The sequence below is a fragment of the Cynocephalus volans genome, chromosome 11 (genome assembly GCF_027409185.1).
Source record: "Cynocephalus volans isolate mCynVol1 chromosome 11, mCynVol1.pri, whole genome shotgun sequence".
Taxonomy (NCBI): domain Eukaryota; kingdom Metazoa; phylum Chordata; class Mammalia; order Dermoptera; family Cynocephalidae; genus Cynocephalus; species Cynocephalus volans.
Window position 1 is genome coordinate 8,946,299 of NC_084470.1, and position 20,198 is coordinate 8,966,496.

General features: G+C 34.2%; 1 protein-coding gene across 5 annotated transcripts in view; it reads right to left on the minus strand.

The window, feature by feature from the left end:
* Nucleotides 1–250: 250 nt before the first annotated feature.
* Nucleotides 251–20,198, minus strand: part of CDK13 (cyclin dependent kinase 13) — a 106,586-nt gene continuing 86,638 nt past the window's right edge. For 2 of the 5 annotated variants that reach the window (XM_063113901.1, XM_063113900.1), the window contains 5 exons: nt 15,379–15,495; nt 14,532–14,663; nt 8,846–9,051; nt 5,954–6,403; nt 252–5,402 (listed from right to left, as the gene is read on the minus strand). In XM_063113901.1, coding sequence (XP_062969971.1) covers nt 4,552–5,402; nt 5,954–6,403; nt 8,846–9,051; nt 14,532–14,663; nt 15,379–15,495 — 1,756 coding nt within the window. In that variant the 3' untranslated portion in view covers nt 252–4,551. Of the gene's footprint in view, nt 5,403–5,953; nt 6,404–8,845; nt 9,052–14,531; nt 14,664–15,378; nt 15,496–20,198 lie in introns of all 5 variants that reach the window. The other 3 variants (XM_063113905.1, XM_063113903.1, XM_063113904.1) reach the window with 2 other exon arrangements.

The following is a 20,198-nucleotide window of genomic DNA, read 5'->3' on the forward strand; positions in this document are numbered from 1 at the left end:
GATTATTTCTCAGAGTCTGTTCTGCATATAAGCAACAAGAAAACAAGGCTAAAAAAATGGCCTGGGATTCTTATGGCAGTTTATTTACAGACTATCAAATACAGCTTTTTTTTTTTTTAAACAAATGGCTTATATTAATACATTAGAGTTAACAGTTATAAGATTTTACTAAAGTTCTTGCAAAAGAATACACCACCTTTACAACAAATTAACTTAATTGGGAAAAAAAAATTAAAGGCTGATTCTCTATTCACTACAGAGCCTCATTTGAATACAATTAGAAATAGAAAATTCTTTTTTAATGGGACAGTTGATATGGTGAAATGAGTGAAGACCCACAAAATTTGTTAGTCTACATAATTCAAAGGGCAAATTCTTTTCATTATGACTAAAATTTTCTGTTTTCCCCATCTTCAACTGGACCCCATGGTAGCTTATTATTAATAGCTTTTACTAAAAAAGGAAACAAACTGGAAACAATTTAAGAAATTATCTGGAGAAGCCGCTGGTAAATGACCAACCACTGCTCCTCATATAAAACCACTTGAAATAATAAAATGTTGAAAGAATTTAAAAGCAAATTGTTTGGAAGCTTGCTGATACCAACCCTCCTCACACAAATAGAAAATACATTTTAATGAAAGATTCAGTCTTATTATCTAATTGTTAGATATTTAAGTACCTACTGGTCTTTCAAAAAAAAAGCAGAGCCCTCCTTTTTAAAGACTACCCATCCACGAAACAAACAGCCACTATAGCCTTCTAATTAGTTTTCTAAAATTTTGTTTTTCCTATTTTTTCTGAATTAAAATTATTTTTTAAGTAGACTTTTTAAAGCCACTTGTGTTAAACTATTTGTCCAGTATTCTAAATTTAATTATCTTATTTTACTATAATACTGGGCAAGTTATTAACAGGTAATTTTCCTATTAAAAATCTATTTACTGCAGAATTTAAATATGGCTTACACAGACAAGCACTGGCAATCCAGTTGCCAGAGAAAGGTTTCCTCTCTCCAAGTCTCATTTTTCTTAGTTGTAAAGTGAGGAGTCTGACCAGATGATTTTAGGTTATTGGGACATCCCGATCAGACTTTAAAAATATCAAAACCAGTATCCCAGGGAATCAACAGATTCTGTATTCAAGACTTGTATTTCAGCTTTACTTAACAACTAAATAAAAAGCCATAAGGTCCACTGGATTAATCTCATGACAAATACAGAAAACCGTAATTCAGAAGTACCAGTCAGAATAGTTTGGAAGCATCCACTTTTCATTTTTCCCAAGAAATCTTGGTATTTCTTACAAACTGGCCTATTGCAAATTGGCCAGATTCAACTTAAAATTTGTTTTCATTATTGAATTTCCAGTACTTTTTTTTCCCAGACCTTATTTCTCTATTCAAATTTCAATTAAAATTTTACAAAGTCAACTTTTTTCTTAGATTCACGTAAGTGTAATTTAGACACAGCTGAGAGCAGCACATACCACTAGCTTCTCCAGACATGAAAAACTTGCTCATTGTCAGCCCACTAGAAGTATGATTTAATGTCTTTCACGTTTAGTGACGTATCCCAAGGACTAGAATAGTACCTGGAACATGGAAGGTACTGAATATGTATTTGCTGACAGAATGAAGCTCTGAATCACAGCTAAAGTATTACTTTAATTCACATTCCACAAACTATTTTAATCAATAAACCCTTGAAGTGAGTATTTTAAAATTTCAGGGTGAATGCAACTCTCCAACAAATAATGAAGATGGGAAACCTAATGAGTTGCATACATAAAAATCTGCTGTGTCAGGAAACACAAAAGTGAATTTCACATGGGAGAAAATAAGTATTTTCTTCTTTTGGTAGGTCAATCTTTTCGATTTTCATCTGATTTGCTATCTGACTTACCTGATTCTTCCCAAAAAACTTAAGCAGTATTTTATGTTTCTTAGATTTCACTCAAGAATACTTAGTGATCACTGCAGTTTTTATAACCTACAGAATGAATGATTTCCCAACACTGCTTTTTTATTAATCCAAATTTACTGAATTAAAGTATTAAATGTTATGGAGGGATGAATTAAGCCTTTTTACTCTCATATTTCCTCAATTATAAGACACATTATTTCATATAATAACATCGAGTCTGGGACACATCTTATAGTTGATGGCATCTTAGTATTGTACTGTGGTTTAACTGGCAACGTTTTTTCCTTTTAAGTGGTACATAAAATACTTATTTGGTATGTCTCACAAGTAAGTAACACTGTCTTGGGATATCAGAAGCTATAGTTCAAACTTTCAATTTCAAAGCAACAATTTCCCTGTCCTCCCAGCCACTCTCCCAACATAAATATATAACTGAAATGTTCAATTAGAAAAACTATCCAAACACAGTTCAATTTTATATAAAATATTTAATTTTTAAAACACAGGCTATTCATGTCACATAAATATCTTCAATTTTAGGTTAGCTGCTTATGGTCAGCAGAATTATCAAGTGTGACTATTAAGAATAACTTAGATATTGTCACTTACAGGAACGTCTAAAGCTCTAAGACTCACCATATTAAAAGTTCAGATACTTGAATACTGTAGCTATTTTGCTAAATTTCAAAATATTTCTTCACTTCCTGCAATGTAGTTTTATTATAAGTTGTTAGTACTCAATATTCAAATAAATGCAAAATAAATTTTCTTTCATTTTTTTCTCCCCAATGACAAAAATTCCATCAAAAATAAAATGGTCAACTGATATAAACTCATTTTATAGTAGTAAAACGGCAAATTACCTTCTTTAAAATATTCTTACTGTCACCAAACTAATGCTTCCCACATGCTGTTTTGAAATGAAGGTTCACAAGTCAGATAGAGGGCACAGGGTTAAGTGGCTTTAGAACTGGAGCAATTTCCATTCTATAACAGTTGTTCCAATTTAAGACTCCAATAAAAAAATAAAGCAGTTAAAACAAAATGATTAATTGGCACAACTCTGATTTCCAGAGTCTGTTTTTCCATTTAGTGATAATGGAAACACTGGTTATTTACCTTTGGTTCCTTTCTAGAATTATTATAATTGTGTGTGTGTGACTGAGTGTGCACCCAAAGTTAGTGAGACTCGACACCATTACAATTTAAATAAGGGTTACTCCATCACTCTTTGTTGCTTTCAATTAAAGAAAAAAATATTAAACTAAAGTTGCTCTAAGACTGGCAGAAATCATAATAAACTTTACAGAAGGTGAGATGGAAGGAAGGTAAGAGGTTCTCTCTCCCTTTTTTCCTTTTGCTTCAATAAATTCAATGTAGGCAATGTTTCTAGTTAATAAGTACAGTGAATAGAGTTGATTTTTCTTAAAATGGCATTACGTAACATCAAATACGGTGTTTGCCACCCCTCCCCACAGTGAACTTCAATAGATTATGCCGATTCTGTGATTAACCCTAGCTTCTATAATACCGCCCTCCAAGTATCCATGGAAAATGGAAACAGAAACAATAAGGCAGCCTGAAAGAAATTGGTACTCATGTAGCTATTACTTTCAACCATTAAAAGACAAAACTTTTTAGAACTTCTCAGAAGTAACAAAAGGTGCTGATTGCAGTTCTACTCCCTTTCTTTGCTCTCACTCCCCTATCAAGAGAAGGTGGTAGTGAAAGGTAACACAGCTCAAAGACAGGCAGAAAAGGGGAAAATGGGACAGGCAGAGGGAATGAACCTAACAGGAACTGAACAGGCAGCTCCTGACAACGTGAGAGCTTCCTGCCTCTCCAATGCACGGATTCCCTTTAAAAGACAAATGGGTGTAAAGGTTAACTACTTCTTCAGACCTTAAGCCTACCTGTTAAGGCACTTACTTACCCTCCCCAACCCACCCACATTTTTCATATAAAACCCACTGTCATTTGAATGCATTTTGCTAGGCTATGATAATCTGCAAAACAAAACAAAAATAACGTTGACCATGTTTTTTTTTTTTATAAAACTTGCATCAAGAGAAAGGTTGTGTTTTATTTTCTGAAATGAGCACAAAGTACACCTTTCACAATAACACTGAAAGCAGGTGCAAAGACTGACAGTGACCTCTGACTAAAGGTAGCTTTGTAAAAAGAAAAATACCAAATAAATCAGTGCCCTTTCTGATTGCTGTAAAACTGGAGGGGAGGCTGGGAGGGGCTGTTTGTTACATAAAAGTTGGTCCAAACTTACAAAAAAGCACAAATGTGCATAGTTCAGAAGATCAGCAAGAGGGCCATAAAAGGCTTATGTCCCTAAGATTAGCATCCACTTAAAACTGCGAGAATACAAAATAAAATTGTTAACTAGAATTTGTGAAGATGTACAATCAACAGATCTAGTTTTTAGAACAGCATGAATTTAAGCAAAGGTGTTTTTTTTGTCTTTTTCTTAAAACAATTGTATGCAAGACCCTTCTCCACATAAAAATAAAGCTGTTGTTGAATTAATATTATTCAAGTCTCTTGGATTGCTGCCTTAAACTGCAGCTAGAAAAGTCTTTCCAGATAAAAATGATGTGCCTGAGGAAATACACACTCAATACGGTAACCCTCTGCCTCGACCTCTGCCAGTTGATGTGCTAATGTGTCCCCTGTATCCTTGTGAATATCCAGGTCCTTGGGCAGGAGAAGTCCAGGTCTGCCCGTGCATGAGGCCAGGGCCACCCGGGTTTTCCTGTAAGTTGCCACCATAGTTATAGTTATGCATCTTTGCTGGCAAAGGATGAGTACTCTCTGGCCCTGTGGAAGGGTCACTGCTGTTTGCCAGGACTGCAATAGGACCATGGCTATATTCAAATCTATGGTCCTTGTCTCCACTAAACAACATGGGACCAGCATTGAGGTAAATGTCTCCATATCCAGCTACTGAACTAGGAAATGACTCAGGAAAGGCAGAAGGCTGAGGTGGACCACCAGAATGAGATGAAGCAGTACTGTAGTTATCCAAAGACTGAATATCTGAATTTCCAATGAAGCTACGTCGTTCCAGTGGTGGAGCAGAGCTACTTCCTAGACCATCGTTGCTAACATATGGAGCAGAAGAGAAAGAAGAGGATCCAAAGTTGTCTTTGTAGTCTGAAGCGGGCAAATAAGTGTCTCCTGCTTGATAATCAATACCACCTTCTCTTTTGGAATCATCCTGGGGCTGATGCTGAGCAAGCAGCTGTAATAGGGCTGCTTTCACTCCGGCATGAGGGTCAGTTAACGAAGAACTAGTGGTGGGTCCATGCTGGTTTTCTGTCCGATAGTCTAGGTCTTCCTCAGTGACTGGTGGTGGTTCAGGAGGTTCAGGAGGTCGTTGATCAGGAGGCAGAATCCGAGGCCGGTCTGGTTCGGGTGTTAGCTCCAATATCCTCATATCTTGGTGCTGGATGAGGTCATCTTGCCCTAGGTGAAACAAAGCAGAAAAGTCAAAAGTTACCACGTTTCCTATGGGTGGCCCGAATGATGATTAGCAGTTCCATCTCTGGCAAATGTTAAATGACAAGGAAAGAGGTTTCCTAGTACTAATGTTACTTGCTACCATTTAATGTTACCAGTTACCACTTATGGTAACTGAAAAATTTTATCATATTTGGCTTTTCAAAAGTAATTCACATATATCTATTTATTGCTAAAGGAATAAAACTACTGTGTGAATAAATTTTGTGCCTTGGTCAAACATCCTTTTGTACTTGGAGGAGAAGATTATTTCTTAACCATAGGTTTACCTTAAAAAATCCATAGCATTCATAATAAGTTATATCACACATGGGTAATTTGTTAAAGAATCTATTCCTGGGAGTAAACAGACTAGGAAATCAACCTATAACGAGTGACCTGAAAATACTCAGGACATCTAGCAATTTCACTGAACAATACACATTGTGTGTAATCAACAACAGCTAGAAAAGAGTGAGAAAGCAGCCATGCCACTGGTCTGATAGACGCACACTCACCCGATACTGGAGTGCTAGGTTCTGGAGGTGGCCTGAGTTGTAAAGACGCTTCAAGTCCCGATCCATTTTCCCTCTCTTCTAGTAGCACATCCTTCTGCTTTGACTGCTGAGCCTTTATTAACTGAGTCAACAGAACTGCAAATGCACTCTGCACAGCCGCCTGGGCAGCATCAGTCTCCACTTTAGGCTGGATGGTCTGAGAAGGCTGAATTCCTCCCAATGGTTTCGAAGACTCCTGTTGTGGTGTTGATGGATCTGTCTGTTTTTCACCTGTTGCCAAAATTCCAGCAGGAAGGTTTATTTTATTTAGCTGCTGTTGAGTCTCAGAGTTTACCTTAATGTTCAACACTTGGACAAAATCAGCCATATTAACACTTGTTTTAGACTGTAGTAGGTTTAGTAGAATTGCCAATTCACTGTGGTTTAACTGCTGTCCAGGGCCTGTTTTTACTAAAGACAAAATTTGTATTAATTAGAACTGCCATAATTCATAGTGCCTCCCACCCCCCAAAGTGGCTCTGTATCACCATATTAAAATGTACATTTGAGAAAGTTTTTAAGAAATACTATGAAAAGGGAACCTGGTCATTTACATTTAAGATATAACTGCACATAAATCAAATAAAAAAAGATAAAGAATTACAGTCAATTTTGAATAACTTATCTTTAGGGGTAAATACTTCAAAAGGAAAATCAAGACTACAATTAGAAGCCTATGCTACAGATTTAACAAGGAAACATCACCTTGTGAATGGGAAATGACAATAGCTAACACAGTGTGAGGTACTTTCTAAGCATTTAAAATCCTTTATTCCTAACAACTTTATACAGTAGGCTCCATTATTAGCCTTATTCTACCGAAGAAGAAACTAACACCCAGAGAGACTAAATAACTTGCCCAAGGCCACAGATTCTGTACGTGGCAGAGGTGAGATTTGAACCCAGGCATTCTGATGCCAGAATCTAAGCCCTTAACTACCACACTGGAATGTTTCTCTACAATAAAGTATATTATCCAAGAAACTAGGATGTTTTCCAACTAGATAAAATGTCTGTGTTTTTATTTGAATTACTTTTTTTTTAAGTTAAGTCACTTTGGGTAAGTTAGGAATGCCTACAGAAACGTGTTATATGCATATATGACAGTCTTGACTTATCGTCTGTAAAGTACACTGAGTGGTTTTTCTTTTTCTAACTCTCAGTTTAGACTTGGGATGATTTACCACACAGGTTCTTGCACGATCTTATCTGAATCGTATACAATGAGGCTCAAATGCATATACTATATAGGGTGAGTATAAGATGACGCTGATTAGCAATTCCCATAACCGCAGACAATGGGCTAACAGAAGAGAAACTCTAAGATGAAAAACTGACGATGAATGCTATCTTTTTATGTTCTCTTTACATGTTTTGAGATACTTTTTATTACTTCTGGAAGTATTATTTTTAGATTAATTCAAAAAAACTTTTACTAGTTCTACTTATGACTCGTAAGCATTAATAAGGAACTATAACTGTTTGCTACACTCTAAGAGAGCCATTTTTCGTCACTTTCCTTTTGATTTCTCTACTAGCACAGGGAGTCTCCATGTGAGTTTAGGGAGTTTTTTACAGAAGGAGCATTTTCTCACTTCAACACACTTACTGATGATGAGATGAAAATGGAAAAGAGAGGATTATGCCCTCTTTCAAAAAACCAGAATTCTCACTAGTGAAAGATTAAAAAAAAAGAACATGTCCGTTTTACACAATGAGGGCTCTCTCTATCAAGTTTAACATTATTTCTGTTCATGTTAATAGTATGAAAAATTTGGAAAAAGGCAAAAGAGAAGCAACAGTAGATAATAAGTTAGAGCTAAATAACAACAAAATGAGCCCAGAAAGGGCAATTCATTTTTTACCAGCTAAAACAGGGTGCAATAAATACCCTGTATTCTACAAGGGTTGCTAGTAGAATAGGGACATCAGTTCCAAGAAGAGAAGCAGAAATAAAGACCTGATAGTATTGTTAAATATGACAACTGTTGTCAGGGACAACTGACCACCATCCAAACTTTCTGTTACTACCATCTCAAATCCTTTTTTAGCAGTAGATGGTATATAAAACATATAACATAAATACAAATTTTAAAAATTTACTGTTGCTTCTCTTTTGCCTTTCTTCAAATTTCACATATTTTTAACATGAACAGAAATAACACTGAACTTGATATAGACAGCCCTCACTGTAAAACAAATTTGTTCTTCAAAGCCATGTGTGTATCAAATATTTACATATATGAGGGGAATTCAGTATTTTAAGGAAGAACATTTTTGAACAACAAATAATTGCTTTTGGTATTTAAAGTATAAGTACTTTAGACATAAAATAACCATCTTTATCATATTTCAAATCATTTTTGGCACAAATATCAGATTCTAATCTTTGAGATTTTCTAATATAACAGGGGAAATATATAACATTAAAAGTGACCTGAGGACATTATAAGTGGTATGAAATAGCTCCCATTATAAATTCTGGTTATCTTTCTTCCTACTCCTTAAGCCCCCACAAGCATTGAATTCTGAGCCTCACTGAGAGTAGGGTTAGTAAAAACCTACTGCCTCCTGCATGAGGGGCAAAAAGGAAATAGAGAAATCTGATCAATCACCAATCAGAAGTAATTTGATACTTCTTTGTAAGTTACCTTACATTGAGACTGCTTACAATTATGGTGTCAACTGCAATGAAACTTCTGTACTGGCACAGCTCATAAGGAAATGTCACGTTCAGTAAATAAACCTTAATTTTCATCTTTTAGCCACAAGATGCTTTAACACTAGAGCATTATAATCAGCATTAACCACAACACAATGTGAAGAAAACCAACCCATGGAAGCATTACTGACCAGGTGCTACAACTGAGTTGCCCTGAGATTTCAGCTGTGAAGACGGCAGGACACCCTGGGGTGTGCTGGTTCTGCTGTCATCCAAGCCCAGAGACAAGTCCTTTCTGGGGGCTTTAATTGTGGAAACATCATCAGTCATGCCCATCTGCTTCTGTCGTCTTCGCTTTTTACTCCATAACTCATGACAATCTTGCCATAAAGGAAGGCTGAAAAAAATCTAAGTATTAAATTGTGAATGGCATATCTTAACAAAAAAATGCTAAAGTTACTACATAGCACTGAAACCACACCCTCCACCACCCCACATCGATTTGAAGACTTCATACACAGGCTTTGTAAAACTCTTCCAGTAAAAATCATCCTTGATGCCCCACCTCCTTCAGGGCTTCACCTATACAGACAATTTTTCCTGGCTTCTAAATAATAAGTAATCATTTATCAAAATTATGAATGAAGAATATATATCCATAAAAGTAGGCTACTATTAATTTGGTACAATATTTTAAAGCCAATTCTCGTCACAGTACATCATACATTAACTAGAACATAAAAAAGAAGGCAGAAAAACATGCCATTTGCAAAAACTAGATATAGGATAAAAAAAGTAGCAAAGGCTAGAATATTTGTGAAAAACTTTCTAGTAAAAGCTCTTTACTTTTAAGTAAAAAGTAAAGAAGTAATAAAAGAAGTAAGTAACCTCTTATTTGCTTCTATAACCAAATGCTCTAAAATTAAACTGCTGTTACAGATGAGTTTTAAAAATAGGTAATCCAGGCATAGAGAGGCTCATTACCCATCAACAGAGTTCTAAGTGACTGGCAACTATCAAAATTACCCAAAAATTCTGAAGCAACTCTACCTTAATGTAATTTCATAAAACTGCTTAAAGACATAAATATTTGATTTATAAATATTTTCTTCTTATCCTAATAAAAAATCCAATGGAAAGTTACCATTATATCTATATTAATAATGAGAAAACTGAGGCTTGGAAAGGTTAATAAACTTGCCCAGAATATCTGCAGATTCCCTTAAGCAACCCCATGTGGTGACATATACCTGCAGTCCTCAACCTGGATATGTTTACCTCTAGGGGTTCGTGAAGACTTTCGAAGGGGTAAGTACACCTGAAATTGTTTTAAAAGAATATCCATATCCATATGTCCCTCTTTCTTAAGACTGAGCTTTGAGAATGGCCTGCGTGTTTAAGCAGGCTCTTCCTTCAGACCTCTTTCAAAATTACTGTTGTCTCATGTTATAAAATAAAGGCATATGCAACAATGATTGAATCTTAGCAATATAACAAAAATTAGTTAAAAAGGTCATTCCCAAAAGAGTACAAACAGCATGACACCCTTTTATAAAATTAAAAACAACTAAAATCTTAAAATACAACTTTTTATGAGTACATAACAGATGGCAACGAAAAGTATATACAAAAGAAAACAGGGACGATGGTTGCCTCAGGTGGAGGAAGGCAAGGGGATAGGTTGGTGGGGGGAGGGGTTGCGATATGATTAAGGTAGGTTGTTTTCAAGGTTCTAGCTTTTGTTTGGTAGGTTCATGGCTGCTTATTAACATTATTTAAAATAACTAACTAAATAACTAAAATAAATAAAAGAGAGCCATGCATGTGATGAGTGACACAAGGATTATGATTAAACCAAGTCTATGCACCTGAGGTCCAAAAACAAAACAAAGGCATACCTCTCAGCCATCTTACTATGGTGCATTGCCTCAGCGTGTAAAAACCTCCTGGAGTAACAAACAAAGGGACAGTTTGAAATATTGATATTGGGAAGGTTTAAGGCATCATAAACCCGCCAAAGACTTTCTGTGCGTGTGCATGTGTGTGTACAGTATTACATGATTACATGACGTGGCCTTAGTCTCTGTTGGGATACTCTCAATTCAGATATACTGTAGAACTGCGGAGTGGGAAGTAACTGGAGTGATTCCACTCTTCCATCTTGATGGTCAGGGAAGTCATTGCTCTTGTGGGAGAGCCCCATGACAGCAAAGCAAAGAAATCCACTAAAAAGGGCCTTTGTTCCCTCCTATAATTTAAAGTTGAGAAACTCTTATTGATGATCTTAACAGTCATCTCTAGGAAACCATTACCCAACAAACAGCTAAAACATTACAGGTTAGTGATGCTGATTCTCTTAGATGTACCCAGGAATGTTTTCCAGATGACCAGAGTTTTAAATGCTTTCTTGAAGCTTCAAATGCCGGCTCAGCCACTTACTTGCTCTGTCTCATTAGGCAAGCAACTTGACCTCTGTGCCTTAGTTCCTTTATCTTTAAAAATGGGATTAACAATATTATCTATCTCATGGGGTAGAGATCATATATGAGGGTACTTCAAAAAGTTCATGAAAAACTTTTTAAATATTGGATCCACATCATTATAATCCTGACCTGACTGCTTTAGTAATGTATCTAATAGGATACATCCCATAATTTAATACTGGCTTACAGAATGTTCCTCAAATGTGTATTAACATGTTTATTTTTAATGGAAAAATACAGTCAGGTGTGTTCTTATAAAAACTAAGTCTGTTAGAGCTCAGGCTTATAACAGCAAATTCAAGGGTTCAGATCCGCATACTGGCCCGTCACCAAAAAAAAAAAAAAAAAAAATGAAGTCTAATCTAGGTCATTTGTTTGATAATAAGGACAGAGTTTATAATGGCTATATGGCAGACATTTTTTGTAAATGAATGTGATAAACCTATAGTTCCAAGGTTTTGGCAAAAATTTAAACTTTAAAAATATAATAAAAAAATAATTTTAAAATGGATTGGCAAAGTAGCACTGAAACTACATGTTGACTTCTTAACCTTTTCTAAGCATATTGAATTAAATAAGTGCTGTGAGAACAAAAAGTCATTAGAAGTCATTAATAAATATTGGTAAAGCCACCAAAAAAAGTAAATGATTAATGACTAGGTAAGAAATCCTTCTGCAGGTCATGTGGTTTCCAATTCTTTGCTGTCGAGAAAATTGAAGAAGAAAGAATTTTAAAGTTGACATCGGAAAGGTCATTAAAATCACTTTTGGTGAAAGACTTTAGGCACATAATGTGGAAGGAGTTCAAAGAACTCAGTGATATAACTATGACAAAACTCCTTCCACTCTCAAATGCTTATGTACATGGGTACTTATAAGAATAAAAAATAAAATTAAAATTAATGTGGAACTATGTCTCATTCCAGAAAAAGTAACATTAACCAAGAGATAGGCAAACTAGCTGAGGAAAAAAATCTTAGCCCTATCTTTCATTAGGATGCATTTCCAACAAAATTTATTAGTTTTTTCTTTATTTAAAAATTGAAATATGTATTACTAATATTTGCAATGACAATTTAATCAAGTAGAAAAAAGCTCTATAGACACAGGAAATGTTAATTTAATTAATTTAACATTAACTGATTAATGTTAAATTTAATTAATTTAAAATTAAATTTCCATTTATATACTTGAACTTGTTTTGAAGAAGTACAATACGGTGATCAGTAAAATTCTTTCAGGCATAAACACATGTTACATTAGAATAAAAACCTATGTGAGCAATATAAGTTCAAGATGAAAAATGAACAAAGTCCAGTTGTTAAACTTTTTCTAACTACTGGTGGATATAAAATGCTATGATATTTAGATTCCACTGGATACATTTATAAAGTGACACAACTGCTCTACTTAAAAATGTCCACACTTACAATTCAATGAAAATCACATTTTTTGTAACTGTTTAAACTCTTGATTAAAAAGTTTAGATGTCAACTGAAAATATTCTCAACATAGTTTTACCAGAATTCTTTCATGTGGGTCAACTAAACCACGTGATCAAAATTAGCATTACAAATAATGGGACAAAATAACATTAAATTCCTCTTGATGTGCTAGAGCAGGCAGCACAAATCACCACCTAGGTAGTGTTCTTGCCCCCAAAAATATTAATCTAATTCTGATCACAAGAAAGCAATCAAAGCCATATTGTGCAATGTTTTACTAAAGAGCTAAGGTTGAACTCTTCAAAAATGTCAGTGTCATAAAAGCACTCCCCAAGGAATGATTAAAGACCAAAGAGACATCACAACTAAATACAATGTGTAAACTTTGAATGAATTCTTTATTCAAAACAAACAAAAAAAAATCCATAAAGGAAATTATTGGGCCAATTGGGGAAATTTGAATATGGGCTACCTAGCAGACATTACAATGTTAAATTTCTTATTCTTTATAATGGTATTGTAGGTATGTAGAATAAAGTCATAGTTCTTACAAATATGATATGAAATATTTATAAGCGAAGTGTCACTTTCACAACATAATATTCAAGTAGTTCAGGAAAAAAAGTTTATACAGAGTGATAAAGTAAATGTGTCCAAATACTGATAACTGTTGAATCTAGGTAAAGGATATATGAACGATGATTGAATACTTCTTCCTATTTTTCTGTAAGGTTGAAATTTTTCCAAATCAAAGGTTTAACAAAATTCTTTGAAGGGATACTAGAACCAAAGTTTCAAGATTACTGATATATACTGATAAGCAAGAAAACATGAAACAATTTGACAGTGAATGATTCAGGTCCCTCAGCATGTCAGATGATAGATCCTTTTTGCCTTTCAAATCATCCCATAAAGGCCAACTGTATACAGGTCAATAAAAATAATAAAGCTACATACAACAACCTCACAGAAATATAATAAGCCCAATCTAACTGAAAAGTGGAAGAGCCAGGATTTGAACTCCAAAGCCCATGTTTGTTCATTCAAAATATGCTAATTTTATTACATGGAAATGTCTTATTACTGGGATAGGCTTTCTTTTAATGATGCCTGTCATCATTTTTAAAATTACTAAGAAAATACAAGGTTTCTAGATGCTGTCAGTAAGAAGAAGCGAACGAACTGGTTTTTCCCCTCGCCCTCCCCAAAATAATCCTAGAGAAATTACAGAAGTCATAAGAAAGTAAAGATTCAAGAACCCAGCTATTCTGACTCCCAGACTCTATGCATTTTTCCCCCATCAAACAATAATTCATTCCATTACAGGCTTCTGATACTAATATTATTTTATTCAAAGATAAGGAATTTCTATTGTGTAGTATGCCATGGAGTATTTTCAGAACTTCTCTTTCTTACTGGACTAACGTGAATTTGAGAACTGGCTCCACCCTTTACTAGATTTGTATTCTTGGGCAAGTTTCTTAACCTCTCTACGCCTGCTTCCTCCTCTGTAAATGGTGGTAATAATGATATACCTACCTTATAGAATTATAAAGATTAATGCAATACACGAAAAACACATAGCATACCACTCAAAATTTTAGCTATAGCAATACTAGTAGTAGTATAAGTATTGGTAGAAGTAGTACTAGAATAATAATAGCAACAGCAGTAATATTTTCTAGATGAAATATATTAATAAAAAATCCTGGGATGCATTAACCCTAAAATTACCTAGAGGAAGGCTGCTTTTGCTAGTTCTATAGTTAGCTAAACAGTAAGCAAGCAGATACATTCTAGACGTGCAAATTATGTGTGTTACTGCTGTTTTACCTATTTCTTATCTATTCTATTTATTTTGTCTTAACTAGGGATGGAATTCAATACATGTTATTAAAACTGTCCAGATTCTGCATATGTGGAAGCTAGTGTAATGAAAAGTCACTTACTCTGGTGGAGGCATTTTTGAGGGTTCTACATCTCGTAGGAACTCGCACTGAAGAGCCTGTTCAGCAGTGCAGCGCTTACTAGGATCCAAGGCGAGCATGTAATCAAATAAGTCTAGTGCAGCTGCAGGAATACTAGCATGAGAGGATTACAAAAGTCATATATATTTCTTTAGACACAAGTTTAGTGCTTCATTAGGAACTTATTCTATAGTAAATTATTTTTAACTAAATTTAAAAACTAAAATTAAATTAATTTTAAAATAAAAATTAAAAACAAAATTATTTTAAATATATTTTATAACATGAGGGTACTTTAAAAAGTTCACAGAAAAGCAGAATTAAAAGATAATGCTAATTATTTCCATGAACTTTTTGAAGACCCCTGATACGTGTATAACACTTTATTCCAATACATCACAAATTTTCCTTTCAAAAAATATTTCATTATTTTTACATAATTTTATAACTATAAGATAAACAACACTTTATCTTATTACTCTATGGGCAATTTACTGTTATAACATAAATTAAAAACTGAACGGAATAGTTTCCTAAAACAGAACATGAGCTCAAGAAACGTGAAAGCTGTTTCCAAAATTTAAAACAATATTATTAAAGTTCTTTCATGTAAGCACAAAATCAACCCCAAATCTCTGATTTCCATAATGATGGTTCATGGCAATTTGCATGTAGCAAAGGGAAACTCAAAATTAAATGACCTAGAAGAACTGTGATAGGGCTGTCTCAGGTCAATTGAGGATAAAGTGACATTCAGAATTCACAAGTAATAACTTCTAAAAAAAAAAAAATTCAATGCAATATGGATGTTTAAGCACCCGCTTCTTACAAAATAAATTCTTCTCTTAACTTTCGGCGATATTGCTTCTTTGGTTTCATGGTGTTGAAATATGGTAGTTTGATTACATCAGGCCACACTGCAGGACATGGACTCCCACATATACGGCTAAACAACACACAAAAATAAGTACATCACTATAAACTACATAGAAAGAATAATATATAAAACTGTTATATAAAACATCAACTCATTTTTAAATACACAAAAGTCGAAGCCTTGATACAATATATATATAAGAAGTTTCATTAAATATTTTAGTCACTCCAACTTAAGAAATGAATTTATTTTCAGTGAATGCTTCTAACAATCCAAGCACTCCAATTCCTAGAAAGTACCTTTATATTTATAAAAGGAAATCTTAAAACATGAGTAACACTCAAAATATGAGCCTATGCCTTAAAACCAACATAACATTTTTTTATAACAAAAAATTAAGAAACTAGAGTTTAGTATTTGTCTCTGTTTTTTGGTACCTGTCCATACTCTTCCCATGAATATAAAGTAGTCTACAATAAAAGCAGAAACATATTTCCTATACCTCCTCAGGCAGGTAGTAGCTATGGTGTAAAGACTGCTACTGAGTGCAATCAATAGGAGGGTCCTAAACATAATACTCAAGAAACATTAAAGTTCTCCAATTTAAGTAGTGTCATTGATCTCAAGATATTTAGAAATTTCAACTGCTTTATTCTCTGCTTATCTGTATTGTGAAAAACCCTCATTATTTAATTAGTAAAGTAAGTACTTGTTACGGTAATTTGTAGAAGAAATGCTATAAACAAATAGGTAATTCCAACTGGTAAACATTTAAAAACTGATTTAGTAACATGTAGATGAAAAATTGTCTAAAATTATCAGCTGGTCTTCACATATAAAAAGAAAATGTTGGTGCATCACTGACTGAAATTAAAAATGTTCTATACATACATAAATATAAAAGCATATTCAAATGTACATAAGCAAGTGACAGCTAAAGTTGCCATTCTTTAGCTGAACTTTAAAATGCTACATCAGTAACACATACATTTATGAGACCAGATTTCAAGTTTTTTAAGCTATACCTCACTGAAAAGTACTTTTTTGTGTCGATATAGTTTAGCATTTTTGTAAACCCAAGCTTTTAAAGATATTAAGATCTTATTCTTTGTACCCTCCCAGTTTCTTCTGCCTTAAAAACCAATTTTCACAACCTCCTCCCTTAAGAAAGAAGGGTGCATTCCTGTGGCTTTGGCTTTCTATGATCTGGTCCCAAACCGTCTTCCTTGTTTCCCAGTGCCTCTCTCCTCACAGACCATTCCTTCAGGTCTATATACTAATATTCCTTCTCCCTAGCCAAATTCTTTTCACTTCTCAAGGTACAGACAAAAGTAATCTAATCAACAAGGTTTTTCTCTATTCCTACATGCTACTCAGAATGGTCACTCTTTGCATGCTATTTGTTCCTTTACCTGACATTTGTTTCATTCTGCTTTGTATTTTAGTTGTTTATATGTCTGTTCCTCTTACTAAATTATAGTTCAGAAACTATGTTTCTTGTTTCTGTATACTCCTTCAAGTAACCACATAAACATAATACTGCAAGGAAGACTGATGTACGTTATAAAAGAAGTATAAAGTATATTGGAATATAGGAAATGAAGGATATTTTTAATTGCAGAAATATGAGAAAATATAACTTAGTGAGGAGGGGAAGAATTTTGGTTATGATTCCAGGTTTTAGTAAACCATAGACAGGAGGGAAAGGGAATAAGAGAAATGGGTTACTAGAAGAGAGAAGAATACAGGCATAGGCATGGAAGTAGCAAACTACAGACATTTGGGAAAAGACCTAAGTAAATTGGTGTAGGTGGAATTCAGGTCTCAGGGAGGTTTAGCAGGAAGCGTAGACCAGGGCCACACAGAACAGTTTTAAGAGGCGCTTCAACCATAATGAAAACAGCCTTAAGAAGAAACCAACTTTAGATTGGAATCCTGTTTGTGTGATATTGGTCAAATTACAGTTTAGGAATCTGCTCTTTTGTAAAATGGAGATTTATTTTACTTCCGAGCTACAAAATTAAATGAGCTAGCATCTGGCCGATTAATAGTCTTATAATAAATATCAGTTTCATTACCCTTAGCTAAGAGTTTTAATTATTTTATTATATGTGCTGCTGGAAATATCTGAGTACTGGAAATGATCTAACTGTAGCAGCATACAGGATGAAACAGATACACTGAGGCAGGAAAGTTACTACAAACTAGGGAGGACACTACAGCAACTGATAACAACAAAATATTACCAAAATCTGTGCCTGGTGGCCAGGCAGGTATCCTAATACCATTTACTAAATGCATCACATGCTAAAGCATACACTAAGTTCCCAAATATCTGAGGTCTGTTTTGGGAATCTATTGTTATCTACTGATAAGTGTACTCTGATATCAATACCACATGGTGTTTTATATTTTTTGAAAGGCTGACAGGACAAATGCCCCTATCCAACCTTCCCTCTTATTACTCAGAATTTTGTTCCACGTGAATTGTAATCAATACTATAATACTCCAAAAAGTAAGAGAATCATGCTGGGATTCAACTGCCATTCTGAATTTATGGATTAATTTAGAAATGATTGCTATCTTTACGATGCTTAGTATTTCTATCCTAGAAATATTCAATTCTCTTTCCCTCCTTTATATGTATACATTTTCTAAATGAGATCTTGTGTTCCTTATATGGGTTTGCTTTTTTGAATGTTTTTAGCCCCTTTTATTTTCTGAGCAGTTAGGAAAGCTCTGTTTGAAATTTAACATTCAACATTTTTACGTGAGATTTTATGGTTCCTAACGGTTTTAGCAGTTGTTTCTTGGAGGCATTCCATGTTTACAGTCATATCACCTATAATTAGAATTTGTCTATATTTTTTCACACTTATCTTTATCATTATGGGATATTACATGATGTGGCAATTCCAAAACAATGCTAAAATAATGATGGTATATACTACTGGATAACTTTGTTTCTGATTTTAATGGGTGTAATTTCATTGTTTACCTCTGGAAGGATGATTTCTGGTTTGAGAAACACACAACAAATAATAAAGATATTCACAGACATACAAACACACACATATTTCCTGTTAAGAAAGCATTCATTTATTCCTTTTTACTATGGGTTTTAATTTTTGTGGCTTTTAAATTATAAAAGGGTGTTTTAGCTTTATCAGTTTGACTTTTAAAAACTCAATTATAATCACCATTTGCATTTTCTCCCCTGGGCTACTTATGTTGTGAATGACTATAAGACATTGCCTAACACTGTCAAAGGAGGAATATCATCTGGGCCTAACAAAAATACTCTTATTTCCATGTAATGCTGTATTTTCTCTTGTTAATTTAGATGTTTTGCATCAGTATTCATATGTGAGATAGGTATTCAGCAGCTCTCAAAAGTAGGGTCCAAAGACTCCTGGGTGTCCCCTAGACCCTTCAGGGGTCCCACAAGTCAAAGTTATTATTTGTAGTTTTCAATGTGTTGACTTGTACCTATGGTACGAAACCAATGATGGGTAAAACTACCAGCACCTTAGCACGATTCAAGTCAATGACACCAAACTATATCAGCAGTAATTATTCTTCATGACCATGTAATTTCGGGGAAGAGCCAGTTTCACTTAGGACTGTACTTGTTGCAGCACAAATTATTAATGTTATTAAATCGTAATACTTGAGTATGCATCTTTTTAACATCTGTGATAAAATGGAAAATACTCATAAAGCATTTCTACTGCATGACAAAATATGATATTTTGACGAGAAATGCTTGTGCAATTACTTGAGTTGCAAGCTGAGGTAGCCACTTTTTTCATGAACCACCATTTTTACCTACGAGAATAACTAACAAACTACAGTCATTCAGACTTGGGTATCTGACAGACATTTCCTCAAATATGAACACAGTGAACTTGTCACTTCAAGGAAAACTAGCAGTATTTATTGTCAATTACAAAATTTGAAACTTTCTAGAGAAAATCAGAACATTGGAAAATGTATACCTACCACAATAAGTTTGACAATACTTCATGATGCTTAAAGGCTTTTCTGATGAGATTAGTGGTGATAAATATTATATAATGAAATGTTACATTTGAAAGATCTACTCAATTCACTGAACCAATATTTTCCAACTGACCAATGTGTAGTGTCACAAAATCATCATGGATAAATGCTCCATTCAAAATGCAAGATAAAACAATGGATTTCAATTGGTACAGTACAAAATATTCCTCCATATGCTTTCAGATTGCACATTACAACCAATCTCTAAAAAAAACTAGTTATGTAGTTTTTCGAGTTTCAAAGAAAATGCACAATTGTCTGAGACTGCTGAAAACAGCATATCATAGATATGAGAATCCAAGTGTCACTTCTATTAAATTTGCCAGACATTAAAAGATTTGTAAACTTGTAAAATAATGCCTCTCATTTCAACTTTTATTTTATTTTGGAAAATGTAGACTTTTAAAAATTAAAAATGTTATAATAACATATTGTTTTGAAATGAATATTTTAAATTTGTTTTAATTTCTAATATAGTAAATATCAGTAGATACAACCAACATAAACAAAAGCTCCTGAGTGATGGATTTTGGACTACCCGGCGCCATCGTGCACACAATAAGCACCAGCAGGAAATAGCCACCGGCCTGCCTTCCTCTCCAGCACCAAGCCCCTGCCCCCTTCCCTTTGTGAGAAGCCTCCTGACTTAGAAACGACTTTCCGGCTTCTGCATCGGCGCAGTTCTCCACCCAGTTCCATCAACCGAATG